At 38.6% G+C, this 18,617-nt stretch overlaps 1 protein-coding gene across 1 annotated transcript in view; it reads right to left on the bottom strand.

Moving 5' to 3' along the window:
• The window catches only part of MID1 (midline 1), a 142,117-nt gene that overhangs the window by 19,838 nt on the left and 103,662 nt on the right, over positions 1–18,617 (bottom strand). The window contains exons 4-6 of the mRNA XM_036271502.1: positions 16,656–16,763; positions 9,317–9,465; positions 1,945–2,072 (exon numbers count right to left, since the gene is read on the bottom strand). Of these exons, the coding sequence (XP_036127395.1) occupies positions 1,945–2,072; positions 9,317–9,465; positions 16,656–16,763 (385 nt within the window). The remainder of the gene's footprint in view (positions 1–1,944; positions 2,073–9,316; positions 9,466–16,655; positions 16,764–18,617) is intronic.

The raw sequence follows: 18,617 nt of genomic DNA, 5'->3' as shown, positions 1-18,617 counted from the left end.
AACAAAGACAAACTTGGCTGACAGAGCTTTTTTGTCATCATTTCCCTTCTGCCCCTCTCTTTTTGTCTATAACTTGAGTATACTACTTGGAGGTAGAGTACTCATGTTGTGATCATGGGGCCAAAAGGTAACACAATGAAGGTGGCAGAGCAGAAAAGGAGAAAGCCTGGGCTCCGAGGTCATAACTGAACTGCTGCCCAGCCTTACATCACATGCCTCTGTTCTCTTGTTTCATGATATGAATGTTCCTTGATGGTTTTAGTTAGTACTAATTGGATTTTCTGTCGTTGCAACTGTACTCATGGCCAGGTGATATAAAAAGTACAGGAGATTTCTTAACAGGATGCCATCATGAAAAACAGCTCAGCTACAGAGAGTCCTAGACCTGGACACCCACAAACTACATGTGGCTCTTCAAATTTCAATCAAATTTAATAAAATTAAATTAAAAGTAAAAACTCACCACATTGCAAGTTTTCTATAGCCCCTTGTGGCTAGCAGCTACCACACTGGACAGTATAGATATAGAATGTTTCTATCTTCACATCAAGTGCTAGTAGATAATGTTTGTTTAGATAATCTCTGAGTTAAAAGTTTAAAACAGGACAGCATTATATTCATAAATACTTGAAACCAAGTTTGGCTCTTTATAGTAAATGGTTTGTGAGTTGATTTCTTTCCTTTTTTAATAGCAGTCGTATGCTTTGAAAGAAGGATATAAGATAAGAAGTTTGCAGGATAATTTGCCTCCCTTGTAAATGCAGAAAGGCTAAAAACAGCACCTCAGGTCCTTGCAAAACAAAAAACATAACAACAAAAAACCACCTGATCTTCTGGGTACACTGCTCCTTGATTATAGAACTCCTTACTTTCTATGCACAGACTGTAAAAACAAATATCACACAATGCTTCCTCTCTCCTGCTCCCCTTTCCCGTAAACATGCACACATGGAATTGGTGTAGAGATGCTGGTGCTATGTTAGCATGGCCTCTCAAGGGCTCCATGGCCTGAGCTCAGTGCACATCTGGCTTCACTGTATCCATGGAGCCTTCCTGCAGTCCCAGGCATCAGTGGCTTCGGCTAACACAAACAAGGTCGTCCAAACAATCCACATTCTACCAGCGAATGTTTTCAGTTCCCACTTTAGAGGTTAACAGCAAATAAAAACTTGGAAGCATGGTTAGAAATAGGAATGGCCTGAGGTTTTCTTTTATTGTTGTTGCTTTTTGGGTTTTTAAGCTTGACCTCCCCAAATCATGTCTATCAGAAATCACAGGACTGAAACATGGCAAGAGGAATTCAAACATGTTGGGGGATGTTTGCCATGGTGACTTTTGCTGAGATAAAATTCAGTCTTTTACTAGAAAGAGCAGAGGTCCTTGGAGTCTGTACAGACCCAAGCCAACTCCTGCTTCTGCTATTCCCTAGCTATCTGATCTCCAGCAAGATGGATGGCCCTCATCATTTGCAAAATGAGGATTATAATACCCTACCTCAATTTGATGTTACAAAGATTAAAAAAGGTTGTAGGCACAAAGAGCTGGAGCAGGGTGATGTTACCTATCAAAGTTAGCTGTCATTTTTTTTTTCCTTGCCAGGGCACTAGAAGAGTCAGATGACTTGCTGACATGAAATGGAAAACAGCCACACTACCCTATGTATCTCTTTGATGACCAATGAGGATATTATTTGTGCTACCCACACTCTGAGAGTGAGGGGAATGGTGTAAGTATGCTTTTAATGGTCGAGATTCTCTTTTTTCCTGCATCCTCAATTAGTCTTCGACTACATTATTTTAGTTGAAGAAAAAAGTGCCAGAAATTATTTCCGGGAATATTAGACTCTATTCCTAAATCAGAAGCCTACATCTCTGGTTTTTAGGGAATTGATCTGCTGGCAAAGTATTTGTTTCACTGAATATATACAACATCAAAAAGACCCACCTGTAAGGTAATCCAGACATTCTAGCAATTTCTTCTCTCGAGAAAAATCTAAGGCAAAGGTGTCAAATGTGTCATTGAGGTTGATTTCGGGAATTAGAACCTGGGACGATGCAGTTGCCATGGAGACTCTGTAATGAAAACAAAACAACTTTTTAGATGACTTTCATTATACTTGCATAAGAATGAAAAAAAAATCACAGAGAAGAAATATCATTTAAAAATAGTGCTGTTTTGACATGAGGCTTAAAAAGGCTCTCGGAACAGCACAAGACAGCAACAAAATACAAATTAATTCAAACTTAAAGAAAAGGAAAAGGAACTGGAAAAACAGCAGAGTGTCTTCCCCCTTCCTTTTTACTATCAAGAGGAACGTTTTTCCCATGGAGGCAAAAGAATATTCATATTTCATGTTGCTGTGTATTTAACAGCCTGGCCCCATCACATCTAACCCCAGCGAGAAGCACATAGCTGCAGGCATTTCTTCACACATCTGTCTGGGAAACTGTTCCTTTCAGACTCGACCCTGCTCCACTTCAAAGAGGAGTCTCCAAAATTTCAAACTGCATAAAAGGCAAAGTAAAGATTAAAAGAGAATGTTTCCAGATATTGGATTAGTTTAATCAATTACTAGCCTCTCTCTAAAATAAACATTAAAAAGGGAGTTTTTGTCTGGCTCGTTTTCATTCTCCTTGTATTCATTTTCTTGCACCATATTCCCAGCAGATGGCATGGAAAATATTCATGAGGTTTCTCACAAATTCCCCCAATGGATACACTGTTTCTCATCTTCATTTAGGGTTTCTAGTTAGACTTCTCATCTATAAACCATACAACAAGGTATTGGTAAGTATCAAGGTCCACAATAGGAAAACCCAGAGATAAAAGGCAGATTGATGATTGCCAGGGACTGGGGGGAGGGGCAATGTAGAGTGACTGCTCATGGGTATGGGGTGATGAAAATATTTTGGAACTTGATAAGAGGTAGTAATTGTATAACACTGTGAATGTACTAGATGCCACTGAATTGTGTGTATTAAACTGGTTAATTTTGTTATGTGAATTTAACCTCAGTGAAAACAACTTACACTTGTGAAATGCTCAAAATATTTGGAAATAATTTCTATAATTGCATTTCTATATGTAACTTAACAGTTTCTATAATTTGTGGCACATTTTCAGTGCCATAGTGGGAGAGAAGTAGAGGGAAAAAAAAGTCAGAATGACATTGGGATCCGAAAGAAGAGTTTCGAGTGCATGAATGAGAGTGGAGAATCTAAACTCACTACCTGACCCTTTCACCAAAAAGCAATGAATGACAGAGTTGTGATTTTGTTTGTTAAATATTGCACCCAAGGGAATTGGGCTAATTATTATGACTAACAACTGCTAATTTAAAATAATGGATAAAGGGATAGTTGTTAGGCTTTTTTTTTTTCACAGATGTTCAAACTGTATTTAAAAATGCTTTCCTGCCCTGACCGGTGTGGCTCAGTCGGTTGGGCATCATCCTGTGCACTTAAGGGTTGCAGGCTTGATCCCTGTAGGGGGCTTGCAGGAGGCAGCTCATTGATATTTGGCTCTCATATCAATGTTTTTTTTTTCTCTCTCTCTCTCCTTCCCTCTCTCTAAAAATCAATAAAGATATCTTTTAAAAATGCTTTCCTAATGACCCATAAACACAAAAACTGCTTAAAACTCAGAGAGATCTTAGGATTGTTCAACAGATATTCAATAAATACTTACAGTGATACCTCGGTTCTCGAACATAATTCGTTCCAGGAGGACGGTCGAGAACCGAATTGTTCGAGAACCGAAGCAATGAAACCAATAGGAAAGCGTGACTCCACAAAGCGTGACTCTCTCTCTGCACTCACACTGATGACGCAAGCAAGGCGCGCTGGGCCGAATGAACGCCATTCGGCTCAACTCGACTCATCTCGGAAGTTTGAGTTCCAAATATTTGTTCGGATTCCGAGACAAAAGTTTCTCGAATCTCCATTTGGTCAAAAACCGAGGCGTTCGAGAACCGAGGTATCACTGTACTAAGCCCTCAAAGTATGCCATGTATTGAAAAGCCCAAAATATCTGTAACAGGGCAGAAAAGTTAAAAGAAATGCTATACACCTGAAACTAATACAAAATAACATTGAATGTATACTCTAACTGAAGAGTCAACTTAAAACAAAGACATGGTATAGTGCCAACTGAACTCCTCAAATAAAAATTTCAAAGTGAAACCCCAATTAATTCTGTTTTAGAATGTCCAGTAGGAAAACTTGCAATGAGTTATTATGAAACAAGTGCCTATATTTCAATTGCATTTCCCTGCAGGGCACGCGTGACACAGATCTGCTCAACAGGTCAGAGGATCTCGATTACTCTCAACAGATACTTTTGCTTTAGCACTTTTTCCGTCCGGTGGCAGAAGCCTCTGTTTTAGGCCCCTCCAAAATAGATTTCATTCCTAAGTTTCTCCTGGTTCTGTGGTCCACAAGCAATGAAATAAAACATGCTTTTGTCAAGTGACAGTGTTGGAAAGGCCATTTTGATAGTGGGAACTTTGGGGGGTGGGACTGGAAAGGTTGAATGTTCCTAAACCTAGGAGGCAAACACCGACAGTAAGACTCTTTGAAGATTACTGCAGCTTTTAACACCAACACATTTTTTGATCAAAGGAAAGATATTTATCTTTAGCTACAATTTCAAATTCTTAATTAGAGTGACAGGCCAGGGGAGATTTGCCAAATTCAACATTTTAGGCGATGTTTTTATTCCTCAAATCCTTGTTGCCGATCTTCTGGCATTTCAGATAAGTTACCAAAATCCACCGGGGCCATCAGTGTATGCTACTTTCTCAATTCCTTGCTTTTACACTCATGGCTGTGTATGTGTGTGTTTGTGCACATGTGTGTGCATGCTTGTGGGTATGTGTGTTAAGCTCTTAACATATTAGGGCAAATAAGGGCATGGTGTTGCAGCTTTATGCTTCAGAGGGTGGGTTGCACATTACTTCCTGTTTCTGTCTACTTTGATGCCCCCAATCTCCACGACACTCAGTTGTTAGCAGCCACATGGGGCTATTTTTCTACTAGGTAGATATGTCTAGAGCTATACTGCTCACAGAATTTCTGCCAAACAGCTAATGCCAGGGGAAGATGCTCTACCCTTCCTGTCTAATATCCTCCCCTCTGTGCCTAACCCCAACAATGGCACTTAGCCGGGCCTCTCTCAGGTGGGCGGTCTACAATGCACATTACCGTGGTACAACCTGGTGAGATCTCACAGAAACAAAACGTGGCTTACTTTGGTCAGCTCAGGATTTCCCAAATGCATTTGGCTCAGCTACCTTGGTGTTGTTTTAAGACCAATTAACACCCTACAGAATGCACTTAAAATATTCATCAGCCTTGGCCGGTTTGGCTCAGTGGTTAGAGCGTCGGCCTGTGGTCCAGAGAGACCAGGGTTCAGTTCCCGCTAAAGGCACGTACCTCGGTTGCAGTTTGTCCCCGGCCCTGGTTGGGTCACGTGGGTGGCAGCCACTCAATGTGTCCCTTTCACGTTGATGTCTCTCTCTCTCTCTCCCTCCCACTCTATCTGAACAAAAAACAAAAATATGTCCTCGGGTGAGGATAAAAAAAAATATTCATCAGCCCTGGCTGGCTTTGCTCAGTGGTTAGAGCGTCGGCCTGCAGTCTGGAGAGACCTGGGATTTGGTTCCCGCTAAGGGCACGTACCTCGGTTGCAGTTTGTCCCCGGCCCTGGTTGGGTCGTGTGGGTGGCAACCACTCGATGTATCCCTTTCACGTCAATGTTTCTCTCTCTCTCTCCCCCTCCCACTCTACCTGAACAAAATATCGAACAGTGTCCTTGGGTGAGAATAAAAAAAACCAAACATTCATCAGATGCGCTCTGATTCTTAGAATCAAGTGACATCTTTCCAGAGCTGACAACTGGTGGTCTTGGCTTTGCATTCTGGGCTAGTATGATGAATCTTAGAACCGCCTGTGCTGTTGAGGAACAAAGGGGTCAGCTCATAGAGTCTGAGACTCTCCAAGAGCTCTGAAAAATGGACACTGTTCAGAGGAAATTTTCTTTTTACCATCCTCCTGATGCAGATAATTTGCTACTAAGACTGATTTTAATTTTAGTAGTAGACCAAGTTTCTTATGCTTGGATTTAGTGAAGATTTTTGTTTATTTAACTTAATTTTATAAAGATACATATACAGTCCTACCAAAGACCTACATATTAGTGTGGTTTGAGAATATGGAATGTGATATAATCCACTGGCATCCATATAGTGAGTGGGAAGGAAGGGAATTAGCATTTGTCACATGTTCATCTTGTGACAGAAACTGGGCTAATATTTTTACTATATTATTTCATTTTATCCCTCCAAAACAACCATGTTAGGTAGGAATAATCAGCCCTGTTTTACAGATTCAGTCATTCACATTAGGCAGTTTGCTATGTGCTGGGGTTACAATAGTGAAAACAAGACGGCTGCGGGTCCTGCCTGCTGGGAACTTATGAACAGAAGTACTCACAAGAGTCAAGGAGCAGCCCAATACGATCCATAATCACTACTAAGCAATAGTACAAAGCCAGGCACTTAATTCCAAAGCGTATGCATCTCCTACAATGTAAAACTTGAGGCCCTCTCTCCTTTTTTTTTTTTTTTTTTGATGCTTCTGAATTAAAAACCTTTCACAGTTTGATTCAACTTGTAGGTGAATCTAGTTTTAGTGAATTAATGATGAAGAAAAATCACATTCAAATCCGACTTTAGGAAGGCCTGCAGCATTAAAAGTTCGTTCTGGGCATTCTATCCTTCAACAGAAAAATAAAGATGATTTAGAAGTATACAGGTGCTAAAGCCCACAGTACATGGCAGAGGACCAAGAAGTCATGCCCTAGAGAAGAATGTTAAGTGTTGAAGAACAGACACAGGTAGACAGAGACCAGCACTGAAACAAAGACATGCAAGGAAGGATCGTACTGACATTCTGCAACATGAAGACATAAATCCAACAAACATTACAAAATATCTGGGATGCTTAAGGCCTGTTCTTACTTAAGAGTCATCAGCAATGTTATCATAGCTACTGATAGAGGTAGAAATAAGTAGAAAATAACTCATGAATAAACCCAAAGAATCAGTTATGAAATGGCAGCACTGGGATTTAAACCCAGGTTTTCCAACTCCTAGTCCAAGCTCAGTGCCCTTGTACTGCATTTCAGTTGCTTGTACTGTACTTCAAATGTAGGTCTTCTTTTAGAATAGTCTGTCTTAACTGTTATGGGTCACATTCTCTCCCCTCGCTAGGTGAGAATTTTTTCATCATACTTGACCTAATTTTTAGGAACTGCTGAGAAATGCAGCTCATAGTAGCCACTTCATCTGGAGATCTCACACTTTACAGCTGGACAAAAGTACTCTGGGATCCCAGTTGGAAACCATGATGTGTCATCACTGTCTAGCAGAAAGTTCTGGGTATACCGGGGTAGTAGTGTTGTTTGCAGTTTTTAATTTCCAGGTGAGTATAAAGCTATTGCATACAGTCCAGATAAAAGCAGCAAACAAAATTAAACACTTGGAACCTAGGAGTCATGAGGAAAGAAACTGGCATCTCTTAGAGAAGAAAGGAGGTTGTTTTAAGGATATAAAGGGGAAGATAATCAGCTCTTATTTATGTGCTTTGGAAGAGATAAGTATCTAACCAGTTGCAGAAGGAAATTTTCTCAAATATAAGCAACAACACAATGAAGCCAGTTGGACACTGGACCAGACTTGTAAAAATACTGTTCATTACTCTCATTGAAAGAACGGTGAAAATGAAAATATCCATACCTACCTCTATGTGATATTTTGAGAATTAGTACAGTGTCCAACACAAGCAAACACTTAATAAATGTTAGTTTTCTTTCTCTTTCCTTGAAGAAATTCAAGTCCTAAGATGATGAGTATTTTTCTTCCTAGGCTGAAGTTGGCACAGTATAGCCCTCGGGCCAAATCTAACCTGCTGCCTATTTTTGTAAATGGTTTTACTGGAACACAGCCATGTCCATTAATTTCCATATTATCTATATAGGCTGTTGTGGAGCTACCATGGCAGAGTTAAGTAGTTGTGACCGAGACCTTCCAATCAGCATAGCTGAAAGTATTTGCTCTCTGGTCCTTTGCAGAAAAAGTTTGCGGACTCTTGCTCTAGGAGAAAGACCAGAATGAATGAGCTATCTGGGGTCTTCTAGTAGCAGGATTCTATTACTGCTTTTTATAAGGGGTAGGTGATTGTGAAAATTAGAATGAATAAAAAGTCAAGGTCATTGGCATTGATTGGAGATGTCACTAAGGTGGTGTTAAGTGCTTTTCTTTGTCTCCACTAGAATTGTTATAGGTGTTTGTATTAGTGAAGGCCAGTAATTTTTTTTTAAATTCTCACTGAGGATATTTTTTCCATTGATATATTTTTAAAGAGAGTGGGAGGGAAGGAGCTGGAAGAGAGAACAAAAGAGAAACATCACTGTGAGAGAAAGAGAGAGAGATGTGAGAGACACACATCAATTGTTTGCCTTCTGCATACACCCCAACCAGGGCTGGAGACTGAACCTGTAACCCAGGTACATGCCCATGACTGGGAATCGAACCCATGATTCTTTGATGTGTGGGCTGATGCTCTATCCACTGAGCCATACCAGCCAGGGCAAGGCCACTAATTTTTATGTTGATCAGGTATGCATACTGAATACCACCATTCCAGTTGTACTGCCGAAGTAAACATTCACATAATGTCATTTTTATGTTCCCTGTTCTGGAATACAGGGTATCTTAAAAGCAGGAGGTATGAGGTTGACAGTTTGGTCCTCTCTCCCATGTGAGTTGGCCTTGATCTTCTCAGGAGAGGCGAAGCTTCTCAACCAAATAAAAACAGGCCTAATGCAGAACTGCACCTGACCCACTTTTCTTCAGTATATGAGCCCTGAGATGGAAGAAAAGATTCCCTTTTAGGTTTTTGCCTTCTTTCTGATGCTTTCCTATCACGTGTATGAGAAGATCAGGTCTCAGAGTCAAAACACATGCTGTTTTTGTGCCATCATAAGCTTTTTTCCCTCCTAAAAGCAGGCGGATTTTATTCTTTCTAACTGGTGGACTCTTGTTTCAAAGGCCTTGAACTCCAGGCTGCTACTGAAAAGGCTCTGAAACGTCAAAGGGAAGCATCCTCAGCTGGAACAAAGCCACTCAAAGTGCCTATTCTGTCTGGTACTAGCCTTGAAAATGAAAACAAAAGCAAGGCGAGGGCAAGGCCAACCAATCACACCCTGGACACAGAAGCTTAGCAGCTGAGAACTTCCCAGAAGCCCCGGCACTCACCTCTCAGTGATATTCTTAGCAGTCTGTAGGAACCTCGCATGATCATTCTCCTTTAGAGAGTGTTCCGCTTGGGAGATGAGTGATGCCGACCTCTCAATGCACTGTTTGCAGTTTGCAATCTGCTGAGCCAGCTTGCGAAGCCTCATCACCTTGAACAAAAGCATGGAGAGGGTTACATGGGTGTCCTTGTGTAGTGAAAATGCATCAGGCTGGACCCTTTTGATGTATGTGAGTCGTCCTTCAATAAAAGTTCAAAAAGTACGCATAGATAGATAGTGAAATATAGCAATCTATTATAGGACTCTTGTCTTAGGTATTTTTAATCTCCTTGGAGAAGTTTTGCTCATTTGTTTTATGAGGAAACACTGAATTTCTAATTGCTTCCCTGTTGATGGGGAAAAAAAGGTGTTGCTCAGTAGTAAGTTACAAAGGGTGACCAAACCTCTTCCCTTAACTATTACACACAATTACTGCAAGATTGTAGAGCACCCTGGAACTTTATCTCACTTTTCAGCTGTGCCATCAAGAAACTAAAACATCTCTATAGGCACAAATGTGTGGTTTCAGTAAAAGCCATTTTCTAAAAAGTTCTTTGCAAAACATGTGATAAAATTGTGATATAAAAACATTAGGTATTGCTATTTCCCCACACTATCTAAAACTCACATATTAAATGAACAGAAAGGGAGCATTTTTTCCATTGATTAATATTTTTCCTGTTGAGCAGATGAGAGAAAGCCAAAAAAAGCACAGCTGGGCCATTTCCCCTCACTGGGAACGTCATTTCCAGGCACTTTGTGCTTACTTGATAACTAAGAACTATTTTGATAAGCATTTCCCAGTCGGGATAAAAACGCATGTTTAGTTCCAACCTCCATTCCAATTCCTGATTCTGTCTTACTTGAAAACGGCCCTCAAGCGTAATTGACCATAACCTCTGGGGCAGGCCAAGATAAGTCCATGGTAACCCACTTGACCGTTGGCTCTGGTGTTTGAAATGTGCTGTGAGATGAAACTCTCTGGCCAGAAGCCAAGATAAAATTAGACTGCTAATTGGAATTGCAGTGTGCCTAGTGCCCCCATCCACACAGCCTGGGACAGGTCTTGGCTGGCTTTATGATCATTCCAGAATGGAAAACAGCCCTGGGTGAAAGGGTAGGGAGGAGGCCAGTTCATCTGTCTTCCAGACAAGGCTGGCTCAGGCTCCCTCCAGAATTCCTGCTAACTCCAAGAAATTCCTTCTTTCTCCAAGTCATCATTATCATCCCCATGCAAGTCTAATCGAAGAAAAGGAAGGAAGGAGATGTCAGAGCTTGAGGCCTCCAAGGAACATCCAATTCCAGCTATGTCGGACTACAGAAAACAAAGGAAATGAATGCTAAATTGAGAGGCAGCAGCCGTGAGATTTCAGGCAAGAGTGAGAAAAAATTCTTGAAAGTAATGATTTAAAAGAAGAAGTGTCAAATCTTTGGGGCAAACACTATGTGATCTTAAGCCTGGTAAAAGACTTAACACATTATAATTTTAGTGACCATCTGTAGCAGATTAACTGTGTTCATTTAGTTGCATAAAGTAATACTTATTTTACACTAAGTAGAACTTAGCTTCTAACATCATTATATCCAGAGATAAAGCTAAGAAAGGCAGAGTCCCATTCATAAGAAATTTTCAGAGGAAGGAAAAATAATTTCAAGTCCCTAGAACAAAGCAAGTAAATGGAATATTTAATTATACAACATAAAGAATGCTTTCAATTACATGGCAGAATTGAAGATGTTTAGTATAATTCTAACAAACAAAAAGTCAAAATATTTCCTTAGAATAACTTCATGTCAGTCACTTATCCTTTCGGTGTGCCTATTAGTGACCACACAGATTACAAATGTAACAATGCTTGAACTCCATTTTCTTCTTTCTTTTCTTCTGTCATGATACTGGAAATTAAAAGTGACATAAGTGGGGGAAAAAAGCCCTAAATCATGCATAAGTTGAAGTAAATGAGAGACTCCAATGAAAATATGGGACTGTTTAGCAGAAAACAATTGTTGGCATATTTTTATTTTTAGTTCAGTGTACAATTCTATCCAATAGATTAGATTGGAACTTTTCAAACCAAGTGTGCACAAGAATCAGCTGGGGATCTTTTTTGTTAAAGAAAAACTAGTTGTAGTCACTCTCCAATATCCTAGGTAAGGAGCTATCCTTGGCAGAGCAGCAGGAATCAGCATTTTAACAAGCATGAATGCTTTTTGATCTTTAGGTGATGAATCATTAGTAGGCTCAGGACTAGCATTATGAAACTAAATAGAAGAGGAGAGGGAGGAGAAAAAAAAGCATCAGAATGCATTCCTGGTAGAAAGGGTAAATTATATTTTATAAAATTTTTTTCGTGAGTGTGTGTCTGTGCTGAATTTCATGTCATATTATTTCTTATTATAGGTTTCATTTTTTTTAAAGAAGGAAAGAGAAAACTACTGCTCTAAGTTAGATGTTCACAAACTATGGTCTGTGCGCCATGTCCAGCACAAAACCTGTTTGTATAAATAAAGTTTTATTGGCACACTGCCACATTTATTTGTTTATGAATCATCTATGGCTGACTTAACACTACAACTTTGGGCACATGCTTTTATATGTGTGTAGGATTCCCACTCCAAAATTTCTATGTCCAAACAAGTGATCTTCAATTAACACAAGTATCTGAATTGGGCAGAGGTGAGCTGTTGCAACAGAGACCATATGGCAAAGCCTAAAATATGTATTATCTGGCCCAGACCTTTACAAAAAAAGTTTACTGACTTAAATGATTCTGATCAGATGGCACCGATTTGAATCACACTCTATGAAACACTATCCTACACAGTACAGCACTTCAGAATTAGGCACTGTATCAAAGTACTAATTTTATCTGAAAACACTTTTTAATGTATTATTTGAAAAATCTGACAAGATTAAATTTGATTTTTAAAAAGAAATAACTAGATACTGATATATAAGAAGAGTCTCTATATGTATGTACTGCTGCAGGGGAAATTTTTCTGAGTTGGCGCTGCTCTTTTGTCCTTTGGGAAGTATGATTGCCACACTGTAATTTTCGGAGTTCATTCCATACTCATCATGGAAATATTTTATCTGTTGGAATGTCCTTTTAGTGGGGACATAGACATATTTATGTCATTTTATTGATTGTTTATTATACCTTACACATGCTTTTAAAAGTAGCCCTTTATTTTTCTTTAAATGTACTTTAAATGCTTTTATATGTGTGTAGGATTCCCACTCCAAAATTTCTATGTCCAAACAAGTGATCTTCAATTAACACAAGTATCTGAATTGACAGACCTGTAATCAGCAGTTCTATAAGGCTATAGAAAGCCTGAATATTTAGCCCAAGTTAATTATCTTAAATTTTGGATAAAGTAAATACAAGCAGTGAAGAGAAAGACCCTTTTTCTCTTTAGCTGTGGCCTTCTAGCTTTGATCTGTGTCCGAACATAAAGTGCATAACTTGCCTAATCTGGAATTTTCCATCAGCTTTTCACATATTGGCATGAAATTTATCCCCTCCTACAGAATAAATAAGACAATTCTCTCCCAGGGTGTCTCATAGCTTGAGACTCTGCAGTTCATCTAAGTATAAAGGCTGTCGAGCTATTTATTTCAAAGAATGCACAATGTTCTGAGAGCAAGAATGACCAGTATGTACCAATGTGTAACAACATCACCTGCTTGGCAACCTCCCCAGTGAGAGGACTTTTGGTGAAATTGTTCCCACCAGGTCTAATGGCCTTGTGATTGGCACCAGAGATGATGGAGACACTCACAAAGTAGATGAAATTCACCTTTGTGGTGTCCATGATTCGGCCAGTTCTTTCTTCAGTTCCCTGATTCCAAGTGCTGGTCAGAGGGCCCCTCTGTTCCCTCTCTAGATTCGGCGTCCTCAGACAGTCCAGCCACCACCCTGAGCACCAAATCCATACTCGCCCCCTCTGCCCAGCACCTCAGATTTTTAGGGTGTTGATGCTCATGCTCTTCTTTTCTTCAAAATACATAACTGACACCACATGCCCTGGCCAGGGACTTGGTCGCTGTGAATTCCAGAGTTTGGGGTCAACTAGCCCTTGGTCCTGTGCCAAATAGTAACTCAAGAGAAAGCTGAACTGGGCCCTGACCTTTTCCAAATAACATTTGCTTTCTAATACTGCCTTCTGATATAATGTCCCTGAGCAAATATGCACCTTTTAAAATTTCAAACAGACCATTTAAAAAATAATATGGTCAACCTTCCTGTACACAGTACCAGTTTTATCAAATCTCAATGTTCTCATCATATTAGTGTCAGACTTTTCAAAATATAGTAAAATACTATTGACAGCATTGAAGCTTTTGTATGTCCCTCCTTAATTTCATTCACGTTCCTCTCCTGAGGAAAACATGCTCTTGAATTCAGGGTTGAATGGGACTACATTAAACTAAAAAGCTTCTGCACAGCAAAAGAAACCATCAACAAAACCAAAAGGCAACCAACTAAATAAGAGAAGATATTTATAAATGATATCTTTATTAATGGACTAATATCCAAAATATATAAAGAATTCATACAACTTAACAACAAAGAAACAAACAACCTGATCAAAAAATGGGCAGAGAACCTGAATAGAGACTTTTCCAAAGAAAACATACAGATGGCAAACAGACACATAAAAAGATGCTTACTACCACTAGTTATAAGGGAAATTTCAATAAAAACCGCAATGAGATAACACCTCACATCTGTTAGAATGACTATTATCAATAAGACAAGGAATAAAAAGTGTTAGAGAGGATGTGGATAAATGAGAACCCTCACACACTGTTGGTGGGAATATAAACTAGTACAGGCACTATGGAAAACAATATGGAGGTTTCCCCAAAAATGAAGACTAGAACTACCATATGACCTAGCAATCCTTCATCTGGGTATCTACCCCCAAAATTTGAAAACACTTATTCATAAAGATGTATATACCCCTAAGCTCATTGCAACATTATTCACAATAGCCAAGATATGGAAACAACCTAAGTGTCCTTTGACAGATTATTGGATAAAAATGTGGTACATGTATATAATGGAATACTACTCAGCCATAAGAAAGATGAAATATTGCCATTTGTGACAGCATGGATGGATCTGGAGAGTATTATGCTAAGTGAAATAAGTCAGATGGAAAAGAACAAGAACTGTATGATTTCACTCATACGTGTGATATAAAATGGAAAGCAACAAATGAACAATAAAACAAACAAAACAAAACAAAACAAAAAAACAAACTCATAGATACAGACAACAGAATTGTTGTTACCAGAGGAGAAGTGGGGTGGGGGAGGATGAAGAGGGTAAAAGAGCTCAAATACAAGGCGATGGAAAGAGACTAGGCATCCGGTAGTAAGCATACAATAGAGTATACAGATCTCATTTTATAAAGTTGTACACCTGAAATTTATGTTATTAACCAATGTTACCCCAATAAATTTAATACAAAACAAACAAAAAGAACCAGAAAACTAAATACATATATTACCTTACATGACAAAAGAGACTTTGCAGATATTATTAAGTTAAGGACCTTCAGATGGGGGATATTATCCTGGATTGTGTGGGTGATCCCAATGGAATTGTAAAGGTCCTTATAAAAGAGAACCAGGAGAGTCTGTGTCAGAGAAAGAGATTTGAGGATGAAAGCAAAGGTCAGAATGATATGATGAAGAAACCATGAGCCAAGGAATGAGCGTGGCCTCTAAAAGTAGGAAAAGCAAGAAATGGATTCTGCCCTAGAGCCTCCAGAAAGAAACAGCACTGCCAAAATCTTGACTTTAGCCCAGTGAGACTGATTTTGAACTTCTGACCTCTAGAAGGGCAGATAATAAATCTGTGTTGTTTTAAGCCATCAAGTTCATGGTAATCTGTTACAGCAGCAATAAGAAACTAATACCAGCATTGAGAGCTGATTCCTGTACACGACCATGTAAAGGCAACAAATTACCTTCCATGTGCATATTATTAATTAATCACAGCTGTATTTCAAGCAGTCAGGCATCTGAACACCTGGAAGATGTCAGGTATTAGGAGGCATTCACATGTGGTACTTGATGATGGAAGAGGAAATATACCCTGTAAGGATTCTGGGTTGACACTCAGTGCTCTTCTAAGTTGTATAATTTGTATGTGGGGAAAAGCATCTTCTCAACACATCTGAGTCAGTCCTTGGCCAGAGAACAACTGCATATTAATTTATTAATTTACTATAACAGCTTCAATAACTATTTGCTTTGATTTAACTTCAACTTTTCTGATCACCATCACAATGTACATGTATAAATATTTTTCAATCTATATAGAAAAAGTAATTTAAACATGATATGATGTTAGAAGTACCTTTAAAATTTTGTAGAAAACAGAACACATACATTAGCTATTGTAATCTCTGTGTACTATTTAACACTTTCTAATTTGATTTAATTATACATATATTATAGTTTTGAGCAATAATAAAAAAATTCATGAATTTTTAATATCTTGAATGAATGTTTCTATTTTGAATATTTACAGCATTACCTTTGGAGGGTGGCAGAGAAATGGGTAAAATAAAATGGGTGATAAGTATTTCAATATAAATATGAGTAATTTAAAAATAAAGTGATGGATTCTAAAGTTACTAACAGTTTCTGAATGAATTTTGAATAAATAAGAAAGTGGCCATAAAAAAAGAATATAATATAAATTTGAAAATTTCTTTTTGAACATAGTTTATTGTAAAACCATGGGTAATTTAAATCTACAAACATGAGAAAGAAGTACTCTTAATATATCCACAAAGGGGTATATGATATAGTGAAATTACAGGAGTTTTGCCACCATAAAATTATACATATCTAAATTCCCTCAAGGACATGAGAAAGCACTTCATAATTTTTATACATGTATAAAGTCTGATTCATTTAAACATTTTTTAATACTGTGTTAATTGCTAGGAAATAGTAATATATATATGCAATGAACTTTTCTCTATGGAACTTGCCTTCTCATAGAGAGATGGGAAACAGAGGCTATAATAGACCAGAGTTCCATGCTACCTCCTAGAGTTTGGTGTGTATAGGAGACCATGGTAATATAAAAAAAGGGATGGAGAAAAAAATGGCCAAATGAGGGGCTTTGAATTACGTCTTAAAGACTTATGAGGATATTATAGAAAATATAGAACAAGAGGATATTCAATATTTCCTAAGCTACTAAAGTGCACGGAAGTATGGTATTTTCTCCAGCTAGAGAATATGAAATCTTCTGCCCTAGAAATCGTACCTTTCCTTCTTTGATCTTGGTTCCAATAATTTGTCTTCTTTGCTGAATGATCTCAATGAGAAGATCACACTCCTCCATCAATTTTGCTTCTTGACGTGATGCATTGACCTACAGGATAGATAAAAAGGGAAGCATTAATTTGACCTTTATTTTCAGTTAATGCTCTCTTTAATGTAGACTAGTATGTTTCTGGTAATCACTGAAAAGGGATTTAAAAGTTAACTCTTCTTCCCATTATACAGGGATGGCAAGTATAGGACTTAACATGTTCACTCCCCATCTTGCATTCCTGGAGATAAATCATTATTCAATGATAACGGTCTTTTTGCTAAGCCATACTCAGCCTCAAAATCTTTTTTTTTTTTTTATCCTCACCCGAGGACATTTTCCCATTTTTTGTTCAGGTAGAGTGGGAGGGAGAGAGAGGAACAGAGAGAGAGAGAGAAACATCGATGTGAAAGGAATATATCGAGTGGCTGCCACCCGCACGACCAACCAGGGCCGGGGACAAACTGCAACTGAGGTACGCACCCTTAGCGGGAACCAAACCCGGGTCTCTCAGGACCGCAGGTCGACGCTCTAACCGCTGAGCCAAACCGGCCAGGGCTCAAAATCTTTCTTAACACAACATGTACATAGCTATTACCAATTGGAAATTGACACTTGAAATATATTTGCAGTGCCTGCTTTTATATTTTGAATGAAAGTGCAATTATGGCCTGTCAAACAAAAGTAAGTTTAAAAATGAATATTATTCATTTACGGAGGACAGATTACTGTCAATGTCTTTTGGACAAATTTTCCAAAACGAAGGTAGCAAGGTTAAATGACATTCATTTAATTTTTCTCTTAAGCACAAACATCAACTCTGTATTTAATCACTATAAAAATACCCAGGATAGTTAAACATTTTATTAATCTATGACATAATTTTAATTTTACTTTTGGTATACTTCTGAAAGACTAAGGTCCTACAATGAAGCAAGCCATTGTCCTGGAAAGGTAGATCATTATAGAAAGGCTTGTATTTGAAGTTTTGAAGACTCATTGTATGCAAGGGAGGGTTAGAATTAGCTCATTCTTGGCAACGGGGCTTGGGAAATACTCTGCACATGCTATTTCCTCCATCTCATGACAATTCCAAAATGCTTATTCACGGAGACCCAGAAATCACAGCTGTGGGAAATGGAGATAGTATGCATGAGTTTTGTGATTTTAACACAGCGCAGGAGAAGCTGCAGTGTTACCAAGAATGACAATAGCATTGGTTACTCCAGCGTATCTCAGGGAGGATACCTGGCCCAGTCATTAAGCCCTTTTGATTTGGGATACTTTATTTAAGTGAAGTAATTTCATTCTCTATGAATGAGATAAACTGAAAGTAGGGTCAGGAGTTCAGGATAAAAATCCACTGGTGGCTGTTCACAGAAATCATGTCCTGTTTCCAGAGCCCAGGATTCCTTGACTTTTATTCAAGACACAGCAGAGAGACTGCTCAAGACACCTTCTTATTGAGAATTGGCCATTTGCAGTAAACCACCAGAGCATGTCCTATGTCAGATTAGCACACAGACATATTTGCTGAATATTTAGCAACAAAAGAAAAAAATTAAAAATGCATTGATGGACAAGAACAGAAAGTGGAACTCAGGATAATATTTCAAGGAAGTTAATCATTGTGCTCAATTTTCCTTACTTATTACTTTTATGTCATCATTTTTAGTTCTCCTTGAGGCTTCCCAAATAACTTTACCTATTTATGGAAACATTTGCTTGACACTCCACTATTCTCGAGAAGTTTCTTCTCTTTCCTTTTCACCTGAAACTCAATTTAATAATTGACCACAACCGAGCTGTGAAAAGGATGGGATCAGCCCTGGCTAGTTTGGCTCATCCATTAGAGCACTGGACCACAGACCAAAGAGTCTCAGGTTCGATTACAGTCAACGGCATGTGCCTTGG

Source organism: Molossus molossus, unplaced genomic scaffold (genome assembly GCF_014108415.1).
Source record: "Molossus molossus isolate mMolMol1 unplaced genomic scaffold, mMolMol1.p scaffold_m16_p_2, whole genome shotgun sequence".
Classification (NCBI taxonomy): Eukaryota; Metazoa; Chordata; class Mammalia; order Chiroptera; family Molossidae; genus Molossus; species Molossus molossus.
This window is presented reverse-complemented; position numbering and strand designations above follow the sequence as displayed.